Below are 18,909 nucleotides of genomic sequence, written 5' to 3'. Positions count from 1 at the left end.
TTTCTAATATCTCACATGGCGAAATCTTTCATTTGATTTTAGTGATTGGTGTTCATATGGCATAAAAACTGACCAATTCGCCAGTTGCGCTTATAACAGAACCCGATTGGTTGTCATTTTATCGCGTCAAAGTTTTCAGAACAATTCCACTCTAAAAGCGCCCGGCACTTTACCAAATCAGTGCACCAGTTCTGTATATAAGTTCCTCTCTTGCTGGAACGCAACATATTGCAAACAGATGGATTTAGTAAATAAAAAAAATGTCATTTTTCTACTGCATATCGTTATTGGACATTTATCATTTTGAAGTCACTAACACGCAGATCCAACCTCACTCGAATGTATTGACTATTGATAAAGTGATAATGCACTGTTTGAATCAGGAATCCAACTGAAAGACGACATTATATGTTATTTACATAAATAATAGAATCGTTTAACCTATTGAGGTAGATCAATAACATTGAAGGGCGCGTTCGTATTGATTTTCAACTGCTAGACTATATATAATTGCCACAAGAGAAGCACTAAGCATTAAGCATACAGAAGCGTTGGGAATGTATATTTCACAGATCAGAACAGCATTTCCATACCAACGATGAAAAACGACATTTTCAAGTGTGGTATTCTTGTTACCGGATTCTGGCTTCTCTGTAACGGTAAGTAAATGCTTTTCATTAGTTAGACGTGATGTTTATGATATATTTTTGTGATGAAATTCAGAATTATTTTGCGGTTTCCCAATCTATATGTGAACGGAAAGTTTTTGATTATTCAGTATATACGGGGAATGCGTTGATATTTTAATGATATTGAATACAGCGAAAGGTTGTATAATATTGTTAGGGTCAATGTTAAATACAAAATAGGAGATACAAAGCCTATAGCATTACATCATTTTGTTCAACTTAATGAATTTGTTATATTTATTTTATAAAGGAAGATATTTTAATTGTCGGATGAGCATAGTTTATAAAGTTATTTGAATGCATTAATGATCTGGCGCATAAAAATCATAGATATAATTGTGTCCAAAAAAGGAGTCTTATCACACATGCACAATTATGATACTCTGTTTTAACTAAAATTTATATAATAGTGTAGCATAAACTTTTCACTAGTTATTGTTTAATATAACCATGGCGTAAAAAGACTAATCATTATTGTATATGTATTTTGTAAGTGAAAAGATTGCTGAAAATATTTATACCAACGAAATAAAAGTTTATTTTCACTGAAAGCATATTAAGAGTTGTTTAATACATTTGAACGTCCAATACAAACACATAAAATGTTGTTTTCTTAATGATATTGCGTCTTTCTTCCAAATAATCATTTAGTAATAACAAATATCATTCACTAACGTAGATATGTTGATACCGTTCAATGGTGCAGAATCCTATCTAGTATCAAACAGAATAATTGTATGGAATGTTTGATAACACGTTAATGTAAGTATACATTCATTTATCTTTACTATAAAGGCAATACCTCTATGAAAACATTTAGTGTCTATTTTTACATGACACCAATGTGCTAACTCGGACAAGCTACCTTTTAAAGCAAAATATTTTACTAATTCACTAATCAATATAGGCCTAAGCTCCGATTTTGAATTGCTTTTAGACTTTTAAGTGATAGTACTATTCCTACGAAAATTTCGTCTGTAACGCAGAATGTCACAGTTTGCAAACGATCTTGAGAACAATTGGTTGACTTAATTGAAGGCATCAATAATTCACGGATGTATAATTGTGAATCAATACAATTAACAATCACACATAACTCAAAGGATTTGGTATGGTTTATTTTCTGACAGTACCTAAACACGATAATTATCGTTTGAAGCATTTTACTTATCAGGGATGAGACCAGTATCTTTCTTACCCTGGACAGGGATATTTACCGGGTGAGACTTTCTTATCTCACCCTAGGGAAAGGACAAGCTACATGTGCTCTTTGAGCGTGCTCTTGTTCTCGATAGAGTGACATCTCTATGACCTGACCCGGAACGTTAGAGTGTGTTAAAATAAGTATTAATTGTCAGAGTTACCTGAGTGTTTGGTGTTCATTTTGATAAGCTTATCGGAATTATATTTTGTATGGAATCAACATCGTAAGGTGTAAAGCGTCTACTACAGCCTTATCACAACAGTCATCCCCCGTCCACGTGTTGTTGTTTACATACGTTTTGATTTGGTTCACACGACGATAGGAAAACAGGGTAAAAGAAAAATAAAATAATCATTCACCCCACTTTGGGATGAGATAGGAGGACCTCAACACTCGGGGAGAGATTGTTAAGTTCCCAAACACTCGGCAAGGCTCGTGTTTGGGAATTTAACAATCTCCCCCCTTCGGGTTGAGATCCCCCTATCTCACCCTAAAAGGGGTGAAAGATTCTATTAGACCCTGATGGGCGACGAATGACACACAACAGAGATAAGATACCCCTGTGGAATGGGGGTTACAAACGTCTCCAAATATTAACTGATACATGTTGAAAGGGGCAAAAATAACGGGACCATCAGGGCTTTTGTTTTGAGAAAGTTTCTCCAAGAGATATATCATATTTCATTAGTAGGGGACTTAAAGATTAGTATTTTACATCCTCTACTACAGGTCAGATTTAAAAGACGGTCCGTGAAGACAAAAAACAATTTGAATGAAAAAGGCAAGTTTGTCACATACATTCAAACCTCGTTTTCTTGCATTCAGGCGACTCGTAGACGGCATGACTCGAAAACAACAACAACAAAAAACCTATTTAATTCGGTACAACGATGTTTGATTGTATCTGCTCCGACAAATATGTTATCCATTCACTAAACAATAGCCACGTGGATGCAACGGTGAGTTGCTAACAGTTCTAAGATGATCAGTGATCTTATGTCTTGCGGATGCATGAAGTCAGGTTTTCACATTCTATTGGGATCCTCTGGTGTTATACATATCGTTGACGTGGATTTTAAAAACCTAGGTTATCGGAACAGCCTTTGTATCGCGATTGTACTTAGCGTATTCATCTATTATGTAGGGAAATTATTCATGTTAACGTGACAAGTGCGAGGCGTTACGATTATTATGCAAACCAATACATTCACATCTAAATATCTAAAGGTCGGCCACATTTTACCAACATTTTATATGAAAATAGAAAAAGACATCAATTGTGTTCACTGTGTAGAGCGCGCCATTATCGTTGTCCTGCACGAGATCATGAACGCCTATGACGAACGGAAGCAACATTACACACGGACCAAACAACAAAACAAAGATATTTAAAACTGTTTGAATTAAGAAGACATGAAAAACCTACTTTCATTAGCATATTATACAATACTGAGATGGGATGGAAATAAAACGCGAAAAGAACGAACTATTTTAGCTGTCGGAATAAATTCGATATAATTGTTCATAGGACATCACGCCGCGTCGTCATAACTCCTCCGATAACATCTTTGATTTAATGCACAATCAGTCATAAACTTTTTCGCTGTTATTAGAAACCAGGAAACGGTTGACGCAATAATCCATTCCAGTATCATTATAATGAACTGGGAGAAATATTCTGCTGATCTGTCTGCGACAGTTCAGTAAAATGACGCTTTAACGCAGTCTTTATAATGTTATTGGTTCCATTCAATTTCAATTCAATGTATTTCAATAATTTTACAACTCATTGGATAGCAGTATAATGTGCATTACAAAAAGGCATGGATACCCACTCTTACTTCCTCCATCATACACACTACAAAATCATTCTTGATACCATCATTTTAAAGAATATCAACATTTCATATGTCATATTTAGCACGATACAACACAAGAATATTACTCAAATTGAAACTCCATTCGATACACTAATTTACTTCCTTGCTTATGACACAATTATCTTGGCAGATTATAAAAATCATTTCCATATATTTACATCCCGATGAAGATGTGAAAGCAAGTCGTTCCTGGGTTAAGTTGATAAAGTTAAAAACTTAAATTATTAGGCTTTTGCATATTTTCATCAATGAATAACTGATTGGGTTTAAACATACTAGACTTATTCAAGTCATTAAGCTTAATCATTGTCAGCGTAAAACTTACATTTAATAGAATAGACACTATCTTGTAATAACATAATTGTGTTAAGAGCAAGGTTAGGCATTTATTGATTGAACTCAAGAGAAACAATAGTTGATTCAGCTCATTTAACAGATACCGTAAAAAGTGTTATGGAAATGATGACAGAAACCTATTAGGAATGAAATATGTCTCGTGCTAATGGGAAATAAACTACGAAACGCCTTAACAACGGTTAGGAAACTGACATTTATATATAGGTCAAACGGGAGAGGTAGCAGATTACGAAGTAATAATGTCGACAAGTCGATATTTTTGCTTAGCGTCAAAAAAAAACAAAAAACTCAGCTTTAAGCTATATGAGTTTAATGTTATCAGTTGGTAATCAAGTCTGGTTTTCGTTCGGAGTTGTGGTGTGTTCCATGAATATAATCTGTCTATATTTCATTATTTGTCATTTTGTTCCTATCCTTTTCCACTACTTACCATTCCTTCAAATTGGTTTCACTCTTTTGACGATCGGAGTATCACAAATGCTGTTGATGTCATGCAATATCACAAATGCTTTTGATGTGATACAATTACGTTTCTGCATTTTGAAACATTTGAAATCGAAATTAAATCATATACATTTTCGCGTCATTTTCATATTATCTGTTGAACAAGAAGGACGTTATTAATGCTCCAGTGTATAGCTATCTTTTCATACCGGTTTATGTAGATTTGTCATGGGCCATATACGTTTTACACTAACTGTAGCTGTAGCTAAAGTTCGTACTTTTGTAATATTTAAATATTGTATATATAGACAATTCAATACCAAATAGTTGGTAATTATGGGAAGTTGATTTCGTTATATTTGCAATTGTTCCATATTACGCAAACATAAATAAGTAACAATCCAGTTCCATATTGCATATACAGTATTTAGTATACTCGGTTACTCCGAATAGTGGGTTTATTTATGGGTTTTACGTCCGCTATTACGGCCTTACGGCCTTTCAGCTGACGATGAATAGTGGGGATATCGGGAAGCTTTTGTCATAATCCCACCAACTCCGAGATAACCTTGTGCGAATGGAGTTGAAGATGATCTCCAAACATATGAACCTAAGTTGTTTATATGTCCTTTATCTTATAAATACATGCAAGATTAGGAAATATATCAGTTTCCAGTTTCAACATCATTCTTCAACATAAGGTAGTGTCATAACTGGAAATTTTCTATCAGAAAGCATTTTTGTATTTGAGGGAGATTTTAGTTAAATATCTTTCCTTAAATTCGCATGGAAAAATTTATGTTAATGAGTATCTGTAAGGAATATTAATGAAACCTGGGATTGTTGCAAAAATGTATCGCAAGGGGAACAATTCCCATTTATATAAAATCAGACAACATAATGTCTTGCCGTATTCTCTCTTTGTATTGCTGTTGATTTTGATTGCACCTTCAGCGATGGTCTAAATGAAATACTCAAGTATTATGTCAGCTGCATTACATATGGCATTTTGTTCTATTTCCACATGGATAGCCACTAGCGAGAGGGTTTGTTCAAGTTTTTGTAATATTGATACATAATCATCACTCCAGGTAATCTGTGTTTGAAAGACTTGTAAATGCATTTTAATACACGTATTATGTAAAAACAAAATGATCTATGCATTATTAGGTATCATTATAACCATTCGAAACTTTTGTAAATTAACGTTCTTGCATATTCTGGCCCCCAGCATCCATGGCTAGTCATACAAGGGCAATGTAAAACAAATCATCCTTCATAGTATTACGGTATGGGACAGGTGTTACAATTTGTTTTGTTCATTTTCAAAGGAGTATTCTACATTTATTGTTTTTTGTATAATGGATTTTGAAATATTATTTAAATTCCTCAGAATGACGATATGATGGATGACAAAGATTATGAAGTGATTCAATGACGACGATTACGTCGTCGTCGCCGACGTAATTTTTGGTTCTATCTGTTTAACGTCCTATCAACAGATAAGGTCATGTAAAAACGGCCTCCCGTGCGTGCGATATGCTTGCGTGTGGTTTTGTATGTGTGTTTTGGGAGGATACGGTATATCCGTGTTAAGTCTCCTTGTGATAGTCCGGAATTTAACCGATTTATAGTACTACCTCAGTGAATCATACTGCCGAGGACACCAAGCAGGACACCCCTTCCGGTCACAATATACTGGCAACGGGCGAAGCAGTCGTCCCACTCCTAATATGCTGAGCGCTAAGCAGGAGTACTACTACCATTTTTAAAGATTCTGGTATGTCGCGGTGAGGAGACAAAACCCAAAGCCTTCCTCACAGCGGCAAACGCTCAACTAAAGGCCAAAAGTGAGGCATTGTCAAGGGAGACATTAGGAAGAAGAAAGTTGTTCAGAAAGAAACGATAAGATCCCAAATTTAGTCGCCTCTTACGATCATGCAATGGGGGCAGAAGGTACAATTCTTACGTCCTACCTGCAGGGTAATAAATCTATCTTCTCTCATCCCTACCGGTATCATACTGGTCTGTCCAGATAAATACACCCATGCTTGCTGTGTGTGTATTACCTCGCTTCCGGTGTAGGATAGCCACGCGCGCGCAATGATACAAAAGTAGGTCGCCGAACCGAAAACAGATAATATTTTTTTTATTTATGATATAAATTATGTAAAAAAAAAAACACGTTCTTTTATTGTTTTTTTATTAATAAAACATGGAACTATATTTTCACGCGAAATGACACACTAGCTTGGCCGACATCAAGTGATTTGGCTTCGCTTGCAATGCCAGGGCTGCTGAAACAACGTTAGACTGTGGAAATGAATGGTTTCCTTCGTTTTTAGAACAGCAAACGTCGTTTGCATATATGGGGTATGGTAAATCGATTGGCGCTGTTCTTTTTTATTATATGCAGTAGAAAAAAAGTTTGGATTGAGAAAAAATGGCGTCTATCTGAGAATGCTATCGACAGATAGTGCCTATTTTTGCATATCTTAGGTTGGGGAATGAGAGAAAAATACTCAATTATATGTGGTTCATGTAGGATAGGGATATTTCACCCTCTGGGTCACAAAATGTGGTAAAACCCTCGGCGGAGCCTCGGGTTTTACCACATTTTGTGACCCCTCTGGTGGAATATCCCTATCCTACATGACCACATATGATAGAGTCTTATAATCTTTGTCTATTATCAAGCATGATAATACACCATAATCAACAGTGATCAACTGTCAATGTGGGTGTAGTTGGTGTTTACTTTATGCAATACAAATTAACAAAATAATAACATAATAACATAAATTGCTTCAAATTGGAGAGATGCATCCTCTATATGCCTTTTCAAGATGACCTCTCCAGCCCATTAGTGTTTGTCTCTAGTATTATCTCTACTGCCTGCCAGCATTTCACATGTAAATGACCTATTATGTAATTGTTTATTAGTAATGGCAGATAATTGGCAGTTATCGACAATGTCACAGTGTGATGATATACCAGTGTTGCATGACATTTCCACGAGATATGTCGCCGGTAATGCACAGTGGTTTGTGTATTTGGTCCGTAGCCTCCGTCTCTATCTGTCTGTCTCAGTTTTTTTCATTCTCTTCCTCCCCGGAAGTTTCCAGACATTGATAATTCCAAAACAATGATGAGATAGCAACCAAAACATTCATTTAATGTTGTTATGCATTATATATCGACGGAGCACCTTTTCTCTGATTCTGATTTAGGTAGAATGTTTTAACGTGACATAATTATAACACGTACTGTGATTGGGGGGAGGGGGGGGGGGGGGGGGCTTTTTTGGCCAGAGATTAGTCATCACACGTATTTTAATACTGATTAAACATGTCGATGATATCATCAGAAACTGATAGTGTTGAAATCTATTAGTGTATTGACCTCGTGTATTTGAAAAAAAACATTAAAGGGATTATGTACATTGTACTCGTATGAACGTGTTTACGATCTAGCTAAGTTCTAATACAAACAGCGCAGAAGATTAGGGAAGAAGCATATAAGCTGTTTATAAGTGCGGCATATAATTGGACCTCGTTATATCGAAAAAAATCTCGAGACATCCGAGATAATCGATGTTAAACGAGCCTATATTATAAATATTTTATTTTTACATTCACTACATATTTTTTTTGTCGTACTGTAATAATTCCGTTAATGTCTGCGTTAATTGTAGTTTCTGTATAGGATTGTCTATATTAAGTACTGTGGGAACACTCTTTTATTATTGTACATACATGTTTATATTCCGTTATGGTATAAAAAAAAAATTAACTTGTAAAACTGTATCTCTTTGGATTTTTTTCTGTGATTTGTCAAAACGTATTAATTTTGGCGAACTCAAATTTCAGTAACTTATCAGCAACTAAAACATAAGTTCAGCAATTGTACAAAACCTGAATTTTGCACAATCACAATTCAGCAATCCAAGCTGATGAGCTAAAAATGATTAACGCTACACGTGCACGTTAACAATATTCGGGTTAAAACAGTCCCATATCGTCAAGGTCATATTAGATCGATATTGGATCGACAAAAACTATTTCTATATATATTCCCAGCGGTATTATTATCAAGAGCAAAATTCGTCTGAATTAATTAATGTGTAGGATGTTATTGACATCGTTTTTATTTGTGATATTTGATGGAAGTAATCAAATTGAATTAATGATCAATAATGCGTATCCATTAATACAAGGTAGTTATCCGATTGAAAAATATATAAATTAGTAGATTTTTATCTTTGAAACATAAAGGATCATTGGATGTGTATTTAAGGAGGCAGAACATTTGCTACTATACACATTAGTTAGGTAACCAAGGCTCCGGGATCATAAATGATCTTCAGTTTAAATCTGATGGGCCCGGTCTCACACAGAAAAGGTCATGGAGAGTGATGACATCAAATAAAAAAATGAAAAAATAAAATAAAGATCAAACATGTATAAAATTGCTTCATGGCCTTAGAACCTTTTTAAATTACATAAATGAATACTATAACTGTCATCACTGACATCCTAATATCATTTGCCAAGTTAAATATAGAGTGACATGTACTATACAATAAACACAATAGTACTAATAATTAATAGGCCCTTATTCCTCCGTTAAACAAGAAATAGTTTCAGTACACATATAAACATATATGTCAACGAATACTTTTCAAAGTGACACAGAATTAAGGTTTGCTCCACCATTATTCTGCGCTGCCCTTTTATCATTAGTTTTTTTTCAATTTGATATTTTGCTTTACAGCAGTATAAACGCACTTATGATTCTGTTGATACAATATGTAAGATGTGCATTTGGAGGGTGGTAATAGTGTAAGGTGTGTAACATTTGGATTGTGGTAATAGTGTAAGGTGTGTAACATTTGGATTGTGGTAATAGTGTAAGGTGTGTAACATTTGGATTGTGGTAATAGTGTAAGGTGTGTAACATTTGGATTGTGGTAATAGTGTAAGGTGTGTAACATTTGGATTGTGGTAATAGTGCAGGTTATGGGTTTTATAAGAGTAATGTATGTAACATTTGGAGGATTTAAAAGGGTACCTGTAAAGTGCAAAACAAAAGCAAAACGAAACGAAAAGAAATCAAACGAAACGAAACGAAATCAAACGAAACGAAAAATAAACACATTGAATTTTTTTTTAAATAAACAAATAGAAAATATTAGACTTTACAAAGACTTAAGTGTCCCATTGTCATCGGTGGAAAAAAACACACAGGAATACATTCATCGGAATATGAAGAAAGAAACATGGCGAATGCTAGCCCTCATGTATGAGGACATTTTTGTATCTGTATCTCTTTGAAAATAAAATAAAAAAACTATTACGGCCTTGTGGCCTTTCAGCGGAAGAGAATAGATAGGAAATTGAGTAGAATGGGAACAGTATAGAATTAAAAAGAAAGTGGGGTGGAAGAGAGTCGCCTGTCTAATTGATGGTATGATTAATTTTTGAAAGCGACCTCCAGATTCGAATGGGTCCTAACCTAGCACTATTTAGTAGCAGTTAGGCTTACTCAAGCGGAAGGAAATGAAGGGAGACGAGAGAAGACCCTATCCTGGGAATTTGGTTTATCAAGGTTTCTGAAGTCCATCTAAACGCCTAAAAATATTTCGAAATATTAAATATTGGCCTAAAATACCCTATCCTCTGGGCCGGCGTTATCACACCAAAAGATCACCGAGGGATCTTTTTCGTGCAAGTGAGACATTCCCACACGTGACATCAATTTAAATCCTATCAGACGGACTTGATGTCAGTCGTAAACGGTTAATTGAAGTACTAGTGCTTTATTTTTGTGTCCGCACTTGCAGGACTTCCTTCGATGTCTGATTCAGAATATATGATTAGTCCATTATTTATAGGCATATAAATCGCGTAGTGTATTGTGAGTACAAAAATTGTGTATATTAAACATGTGATTCTACCAAAAATATTCACAAATACTGGTAAAATATCTTCTTATCAATAAATTTATAATAATAGATTATATACTCTATTTCTTACCAATCTGCTAATTAAAAATCACTGATAGCCATCTAGACTTACTTTCAAAATGAAGTGACGTTACTCTTACAAGTTAACGATCAATCATTTATCCATACCAAGTCGAAATGCTGTCTTTTAGATGACGTAAACGATTATATTTTAAGAGGTTGTTTTTAGACTTAAGACCATTATTTGGTTGTTTATCTTTAAACAGTGGCCAATATGTGTATCTTATCCTACTTTATTTGACATTGAAGTATACATTTAGGGTACTGCTGTTGATGAATCCGGCATCACAACATATTATCATTACATAATTCTTATTTGGAACTGACAAGGCGATAATGTATAAAGACGGATAATAAATGGCGTCAATGCCTGAGTATGCTATCGATTCTGGATGCAGATGAGAATATGTTGTCATAGCAAACATCCGTTTTCTAAGTATTAACGATAAGTTTGTTATGGTTATCGATGGATAACTATATCGAAACACGCGTTAATCGAATAGCCGACGAAGCTGGTTAGATAGTCAACTCAAGGGTCGTGAGATATGGCTTCTCGTTTGAAGCCAGTTGTTGTTGTCAGCTTGTCGCTTTGTAGCTGTCACTTCCTTTGATAACACCTTTAGCGCATACAGCATGTTGTGCTATCGACATTTTAGCTATTAGATATCGGATTGTTGTAGCTTTTGACCGCGACAAAGCGACAGGACTATATCACATGGCTAAAATTAGCCACCCTAGTCAGTCCTGGCAAGGAATCCTTATACAGTTTTGTCATTTAGCTGTCGCATGACCCCTTTAGTCAATATTGAAAAGAATAAATGAAAAATGACGAGGTGGCAAAGTATTAGCATACCCGAATCCCACCTATGTGACCAGGGTTCGATTCCTCTACGTGTTTCAATCTCGACTAATAAGAGTAAGAGATACAAGTTGATATTACTTGTTTCGGATTTTAAAAAAGGAAATAAGTATGCAATTATTGATTAAGTTACAAAAATGTCCATTTGATTTAGAATCTCGAACTGGTATTCCGTTTTCCTTCTCAAAGCTTACACACATAGACCAGTATTTACATATGTGTTGACTGATTTGATATATTATCTTACAGTTGGAATCGCGCGATGTTTCACAGTGAACGGGGCAAACTCTGTCCACACCAGTTTGTGGCCAGGATACAATCGACTCGTAAGGCCCGCGGATATTGTGACGGTTGAAGTCGAGTTTATTCTGCTCAGCATCAATGACTTAGTGAGTATTGTATAATGATACATCATCCCTCTCTAGAACCGATTCTGGAAAAGCAATTGTCCTCAAAAATTGATTACTATTGAAACATTTAAGATATCAAACAACAATACATTATGTCTTAAGTTATGATTTTGAGACTTTAAACATCCGTCACCTAAACATCTTTATGATATATTATCCTTTGCATACTGCAGTAAATAAAACATTCTCTTACAATGAGCTAGCACATTTGTCATGAGAAATTTATTTCAAGAAAAAGACATTTGAAGTAGACCACACATTTAACATTCGTGCATCAACATAATGACATACATTTCCAGACCCCTTAAATACCTTTACCATTCCGAATAAAGTATTATGACGTCATAATGGATCATCATTATTATGACGTCACTCTAGATTAAAGAATGACACAGTCAATGGAAAACGCTCCTGTGCATATTGCACAAGTGATATGTGCATACATATTTCAAGTGCGATTATTTAATAAAACTGTTTGTTTTATTGTTACTGTTTATATCCATCTTCATAGAGTATGAGTTAGCATTTTTTTGTATATATGTCTATATCATCTTGTTGTTTGAGGCTTGTCCTTTCAAGCAAATGACCTTGATATATCAGACTTATACAATTTCTAAAACCACATTAAATATGTAAACATACTGAGCCAACTCTTTCACATAGCTATGCTTGCTTCACAATGCGATCCATTATATATCTCACAAGTTGTCAATGGTTGTCGCATACGAAACTGGTTGATCAAAGACATCGAAATGAATTGCAGAAAGAAAAAAATAGCTATATCAATTGAAGGAAATAAATAATTATTACTTTTTCAGAATCTAAAGCAACAGAAACTGTCCACAGCTGGATTTTTCACAATGGTAAGTCAATATAATCTATTTCAATATATGTAAGTACTATTGATTTAAACGAAGGAGCTAAATGAGATCTTGTTACTCAATGTTGAAGCAGCAATGGACTATTTTATTATAGTAGTCAATGCACAGTAGCAAAATATCGGCACAGGGAAAATATTGGAGCCCCAAGTCCCTTTTTATGATTTTAATTGATCAAGGAAAATTTAACAAAGGCTGTCGGACTTTAAACTGTATTCGCAGACGGGTGTTTTCTATTGTGACCGCTTAGGTCCATCTCGCTAAATTGCAATCTTGCAAATTTAAGGTCAACAGAGTGAGATCGCGAGAACGTAACGGAAATATAATGGGATCGTGACGGCGACGATGTTATTCTACCGCGTTTGAATTGTATATGTGTCAATTTTGAAATATAGAATCAAAGTTACGAAAGGGTCCTTATATATTTACATACCTTTAATGTAGATCTTATAAACATATCTTTTGTAAAATATTTCGAATTTGCCAACCGAAACATATTGTTTTGGTTCTGCCTTCATCGTCCTAAACATTATCATTTGTTGTCATATTTTGATATTATGAATGCCATATTCTTTTTGATAGCTTGAAGACAATTGTCTCGCGGTTGTCAGTATCAACGTTTCCGAAACCTTTTAGCTAGTGATATATGAAAACTCAATAAACCATTTTTTTTGTCTCTAAAATGTATGTAAAAATTCAATACATTAACTTATGGGTGTTATTGTCGACACGACTCGGCTGTAAATTAGTACGTGGTAGAGCAGTGAAAGAAATGTCGTGTGTAAACTGTTAGCATCGAAAGAGCAGCTCCGGCTCTTTGCCCCAGGTAGTTAAGAAAGACATTGCATGGTTGCTTAAGTCCAAAAAAACATGAATAATAATTTATGAACCGCTCTGCTTGTGTTTAAGCGGTATATAAAATTCAAAATTATCAAATAATTATTTCTGTATATTCTCTTTAACAACAACATGGTACATCATGTCATGTGCCCTTACGAACGAACCCCAGGAGAATGACCGAAGTCTCTTTTTTTTTTTAGATAATTATTCGTGCATATTTAATGCTACGGATTTATCTGCATGTTTAATATACTTGCTCCTGGATGTCTTAATAATCAATTACTAGAACGTTAACAAGTCTGTTTGATTGCATGATGTGAAAATGTGTCCTTCTTGAAAGCATATTCCGAAATGTTTGTGAAAATATTGTGAGTTCAAACAAACGTACACAGTACCGAATATATCGTCTCATAGTATTTTGATGATGACTATATCAATTCAGATATGATGATGATTTGATTGATTTAAGAGCAGACATAGAATACTAGTAAAACACTGTTTTACATGATCTTAATATAGGGATAGGATATTATGAAAACTTTAAATAATAAATGACATTTTTAAAAGTACAAACTTACAAATTACAGAAAATAAAGGAACACTCATTAATGTTTATATTCTGACTGATATATAGATTGGTGCATTAATGGACCGCCCTTCTGTTAAAGCGTCCATATTAACTTGGCTGAGGTAATACACATTAAAAAATAATACACATTTTAAAAAAGAAGAAGAAGAAAAATCAAGACTTCCGCAGAACCTTTCTGACTTCGCAGGCTTTGTTATGATTAAGTCTTTTTCAATTTTTTATATGTAAACTGTGTATATATGATAGACGACTTGTCTCTATGATCATGGCAAGGTGTCATGCTGATCATCACTGCGCCATTGAATTGATTGTTTTAAGATCATGGATGTGGTGCAGTGGTATAAGCTACTGATATTTCTGGCTCGATGATTAGGTACTGTGCTGTAGATTGTGAGTACACAGGCAATATGTCTTCACGTGAATTTCACGTGAAAAGCGGTAAAAAAGTGAATTTCACGTGAAATTTTTCACGTGAATTTCACGTGAAGAAACATTGGCTGTGTACTGTGCCCTTACTGGGTCTGGTAATATGTATCCCTTCGTCATTTGATGTGTGGATATATGTTATTTTGTATACATTTTATTTTTTCCCCGGTGCACTTCTTGTCCATGTGCTAGTTCTGGACAGACAGCAGACTTACGTGGACTCCCTCCTCCAACGATAACATCTCCTTCATATATTCTGACGAAGATACAATCTGGAAACCGGAACTAGTAGTAGATAACTCGTGAGTATACTGACGTCATTTTACTAAAATATAATCAACTGCTTTTGATATCATTGACATAACATGAAGCGCTTGTTCAAGTTAGCAAGTCAACAACTATGTTTGTCTATCGAAACTGGTTGTTTTCTTAAAATATCAATTAACATGTATGATTCCGGTAAATTTTTCTGAGATTTTGATATCAATATAATGCCACAAATGTATTTGTTACATCATTAGTACATTAATTTACAAGGATAAAGCGGCCCAATATTGAAAAAATGAATTCCAAAAGCACAATAATAACATTTATTTGTTGTTGTTGTTTTTTTTTTGTTTTAGTCAAAAGAAGTCATTGCAAAATTATGATTAATATTTTTTTATCTCCACCAAAAAGTAGATATTTTATCCTTTTCCAATATTTTGTCTTGATATTCAGGATCACCCAGATATCAGTGATATCGGACCCAAACTTGCTTTTCCGGGTTGATAATAACGGACACGTGAAATGGGAGCCCCCCGGGATATACAACACACATTGCGAGGTCGACATCACGTGGTTTCCCTTTGATCGTCAGACATGTTACGTAGAGGTGAGTGTCATGTGATGATTCTATCATCTGTTAATATCAAGTGCATGTATTAATATTGATTTTCGCAGTCTGGATTTTATTCAAATTTATTGTACAAAAATCATTCAGTACACAGAGAATGTTAGACGATTTCATCAAAGTTGATTGTTTGCACGTGTTCTCTAACGTTTGCATTTTAAGACATGATACATACACTGCACTTCTAAGCTAAAATTCCACATAACATGCATTTTTTACGATTATGCATCATCAGCCCTACTGTGACGTCACCAGCAAATGGCGTTGCGAGTAATCATGTCTTGAGGTGGTGGTTTCGCTTTGTACATAATTAACATGCCACAAATGATTTTTTTCTCTCAAAATATCATTTTTAAACATATTTTTCAGACAGGGTAATATTTTATCGTATTTGGGATTTTTTTATTATTTTTTTTTTAAATAAAATAATCTTACTCTTTCAAGTTTGACCCTTCGTGGCCTAGATAATCACTGAAAATGAAATGATTATTTTTTGTAAAATGTTTAATGGTAGGTGTTTGCAACCACATTAAGTGCGTTAAATTATTCAGTATGTCACTCACTTAAAGGCTTGTGACATAAACAATAAGTGAACTCGTTCAATAAATTCCATATTAAACTGATGGAATTGTCAATTGCGGAATTATGATCATTTATATTATGCATAAACAGCTATTGTTTTGTGTTGCAGTTGACAAGTTGGGGGTATTCTATAGATGTGGTGAATTTATCACATCATAAGACCAATATCAACTTGGAAGATTACAAAACTAACGGTGAGTGGATCATTGAGAGTACCTCCCTTGCCTGGAGTGAACTGACTACCGACGGGATCAAATACTCGCAGCTAGAATTCATTATTCATATGGCTAGGAGACCAACCTACTACTTTATGAATATGATATTCCCGATAGTCTTGATCTCCTTCTTAACAACGATTGTATTCATACTTCCGGTAGAATCAGGGGAACGGATTTCATTCAGCATCACCGTCCTGCTGTCTCTTGCTCTGCTCCTGACTCTGATTTCAGACATCATGCCGACAACGTCAATGCATACATCAGTATTGTGTAAGAGGTTTTTTATTTACATCCTTTATCAATTAATGATCTACATAAATCATTTTAAAGGCGATTGATTTTCCTACAAAGTTATTATTGAAATTAATAGGCTGTTTTCATAGAGTACCAAAAAGTTACCCCCGGAATGTTCGAGCAAATTTCATCTTTTTAATTTGATGCTAAAAATGAATTGCATCCTGAAGAAACCTATCTTCCCCGCATATTCATTGTATATGTATCTTTCAGTCTCATGAGCAATCTTTATCGGGAAGGTGTTCTTATCATGCTTTTCATTTGTTGGAGTTAATAAGATATATTAATACTCTTGTTTTTTCATTTAATGTATTTTTGTGAGAATCAGTATTAAAGCCATTAGCAATTTAAAATGTAACATATTTTACACATTAAAGCCACTAGCAATTTATAATGTAACATATTTTACACATTAAAGCCACTAGCAATTTATAATGTAACATATTTTACACATATTTGTATTTGCTGACCAACAAACAATGCTACTACTAGTTTGGAATGTCTCTGGCCAATTCATATCTGACCTCCACATACCATATCCATGAATGACCTGTATACGTCTTGCACATTCTATGTACAAAGACGAAAAAATAGTTTTGATCAATCCCGAATCCGGCCCCATTCAACAAAGCAGAAAAAGGCTAGCGTTTGTCATGACATGGGTCGAGGATGGGGTTGACTGATAAATACAGTAGGCTAGGTAGTAGAGAGAATACGAGGTCCTTAGTGAGACTAATATTTCTATATATTTTTACAGCTGTTTTGAATAGTCATCATTTGCATGCGCTTTGAAAAGGGGAAAACATGATAAAAAGCATGACATATGTACAGTGAATAATTTATAACTCTTTTATATTTCAGCAATATACATCATGTCGATCTTAACGTTATCAACACTTTCCGTCTTTCTGACATCATTGAATTTGCGCCTTTACCACCAAGAAGAGCAGATGGATATTCCAAATTGGCTGAAGATGTTAACTAAGAAAGTGCTTCAAAAATGCAAATGTAAACGCAAATACGAAGATAACCGAACTGAATCACAAAAAGACATCATCCAAAACGATAACAACATGACGAGTTCTGATCGTAAAACTGTCAACACTGCTTGGGAAGACATAGACAAAAGCACTAAGGAAGTTGAGGATTTCTGTCTTTCCTCGAAAGAAATCAGCATTCTGTTTGATAGGTTCTGGTTCATTCTTTTTCTCGTATTAACAATAATTTGTACTTTCTTCTTTTTACTCATTCTCGGTATTGGTTCCCATTTGTAAATCGTTTTGTCAGAGCACATATGACCCATTTCGCATCGATTCTGATTTTGAACTGGACGTTTTTTCTTTGTCTTTTTTTTTATTCGTCAACCATTCATGACATTCTTGATATTACAATTAGACAAAAACATATAAATACATGAATAGAAAAAAAACTGAAATACACAATAAATTATAAGATAACTTTACAAACAATATAATGATATGATAAATGATTTCAGCATGATTGTATTTCAAGGCGTTAATGATTAATGTCTGTTATGCAGTTGATGCAGATGTGGCCTATACGTCTGGTAGGTTTAGTTGACCGTTATGTTATCGTCGAAGCACTTTTAGTCTTACGATTGCATTGCATATACGTCATAGTTATTTACATAAGGATAATTCCTTTCTTCAATAAAAAAAAAGTGTATCTCTTATGCTATCCTGTGCTATCCTTTCTCATCCAATCTCTGGCGTTTTAATGCATGAGACATTTGTTGAAAAGTAGAGACGTGATTTGTATGACGTAACATATATCAAATTAATTTTTGACGCGCTTCCCACAACGGAAGTTACTTAGTCGGAGAATAATAGTAGAGACATATAGTATTTGGTTGTTGTTTTTTTTACACATACATGTACAAAAAGCAAAATATAATTTATTACCATTGAAACCACAGTGATTTGTATATTTACGTTACAACCGGTATTTTTGTACTAAAATTATCATAATTCTTTGATAGTCAGCAGTATATGGTGTAAAAGCTTTGCCTCATCGTAATATTACATTGAACACAGCTAATGCTAGGTACGAGAATCCATATTTCTTTTGAGAATAAATAAAAACAAAACAATCATGAAAGTTATTACAGAGGATCCTAAAAATGAGATGAAATAATACTTTATTGCCTAGTGGTCCGGCATGGGCTTCTCAAGGGGAATAACACATACATATAGCATTATCATCATGTGGTCCTGTGATGACTTCTCAAGGGAGATAACACATGAAACTTTGTATAATTGTTATTCAAACGAGAAAATTCGTAAATCTTAAGCATCTTACGGG

At 34.4% G+C, this 18,909-nt stretch overlaps 1 protein-coding gene across 1 annotated transcript; it reads left to right on the top strand.

The window, feature by feature from the left end:
- The first annotated feature begins 556 nt into the window (after window positions 1-556).
- On the top strand, window positions 557-17,833 carry LOC117317952 (neuronal acetylcholine receptor subunit alpha-2-like). Its single transcript, XM_033872919.1, is given in 8 exon segments — window positions 557-659; window positions 11,708-11,847; window positions 12,687-12,731; window positions 14,794-14,903; window positions 15,322-15,475; window positions 16,185-16,563; window positions 17,449-17,679; window positions 17,682-17,833. Coding segments are annotated over 8 exon segments (1,161 nt in total). The 5' UTR covers window positions 557-598; the 3' UTR covers window positions 17,723-17,833.
- The last annotated feature ends 1,076 nt before the right edge of the window (window positions 17,834-18,909 follow it).

The sequence above is a fragment of the Pecten maximus genome, chromosome 19 (genome assembly GCF_902652985.1).
Source record: "Pecten maximus chromosome 19, xPecMax1.1, whole genome shotgun sequence".
NCBI classification, from domain to species: Eukaryota; Metazoa; Mollusca; class Bivalvia; order Pectinida; family Pectinidae; genus Pecten; species Pecten maximus.
Note: the sequence above shows the minus strand (reverse complement) of the source record. Positions and strands in the feature narration are given on the sequence as shown.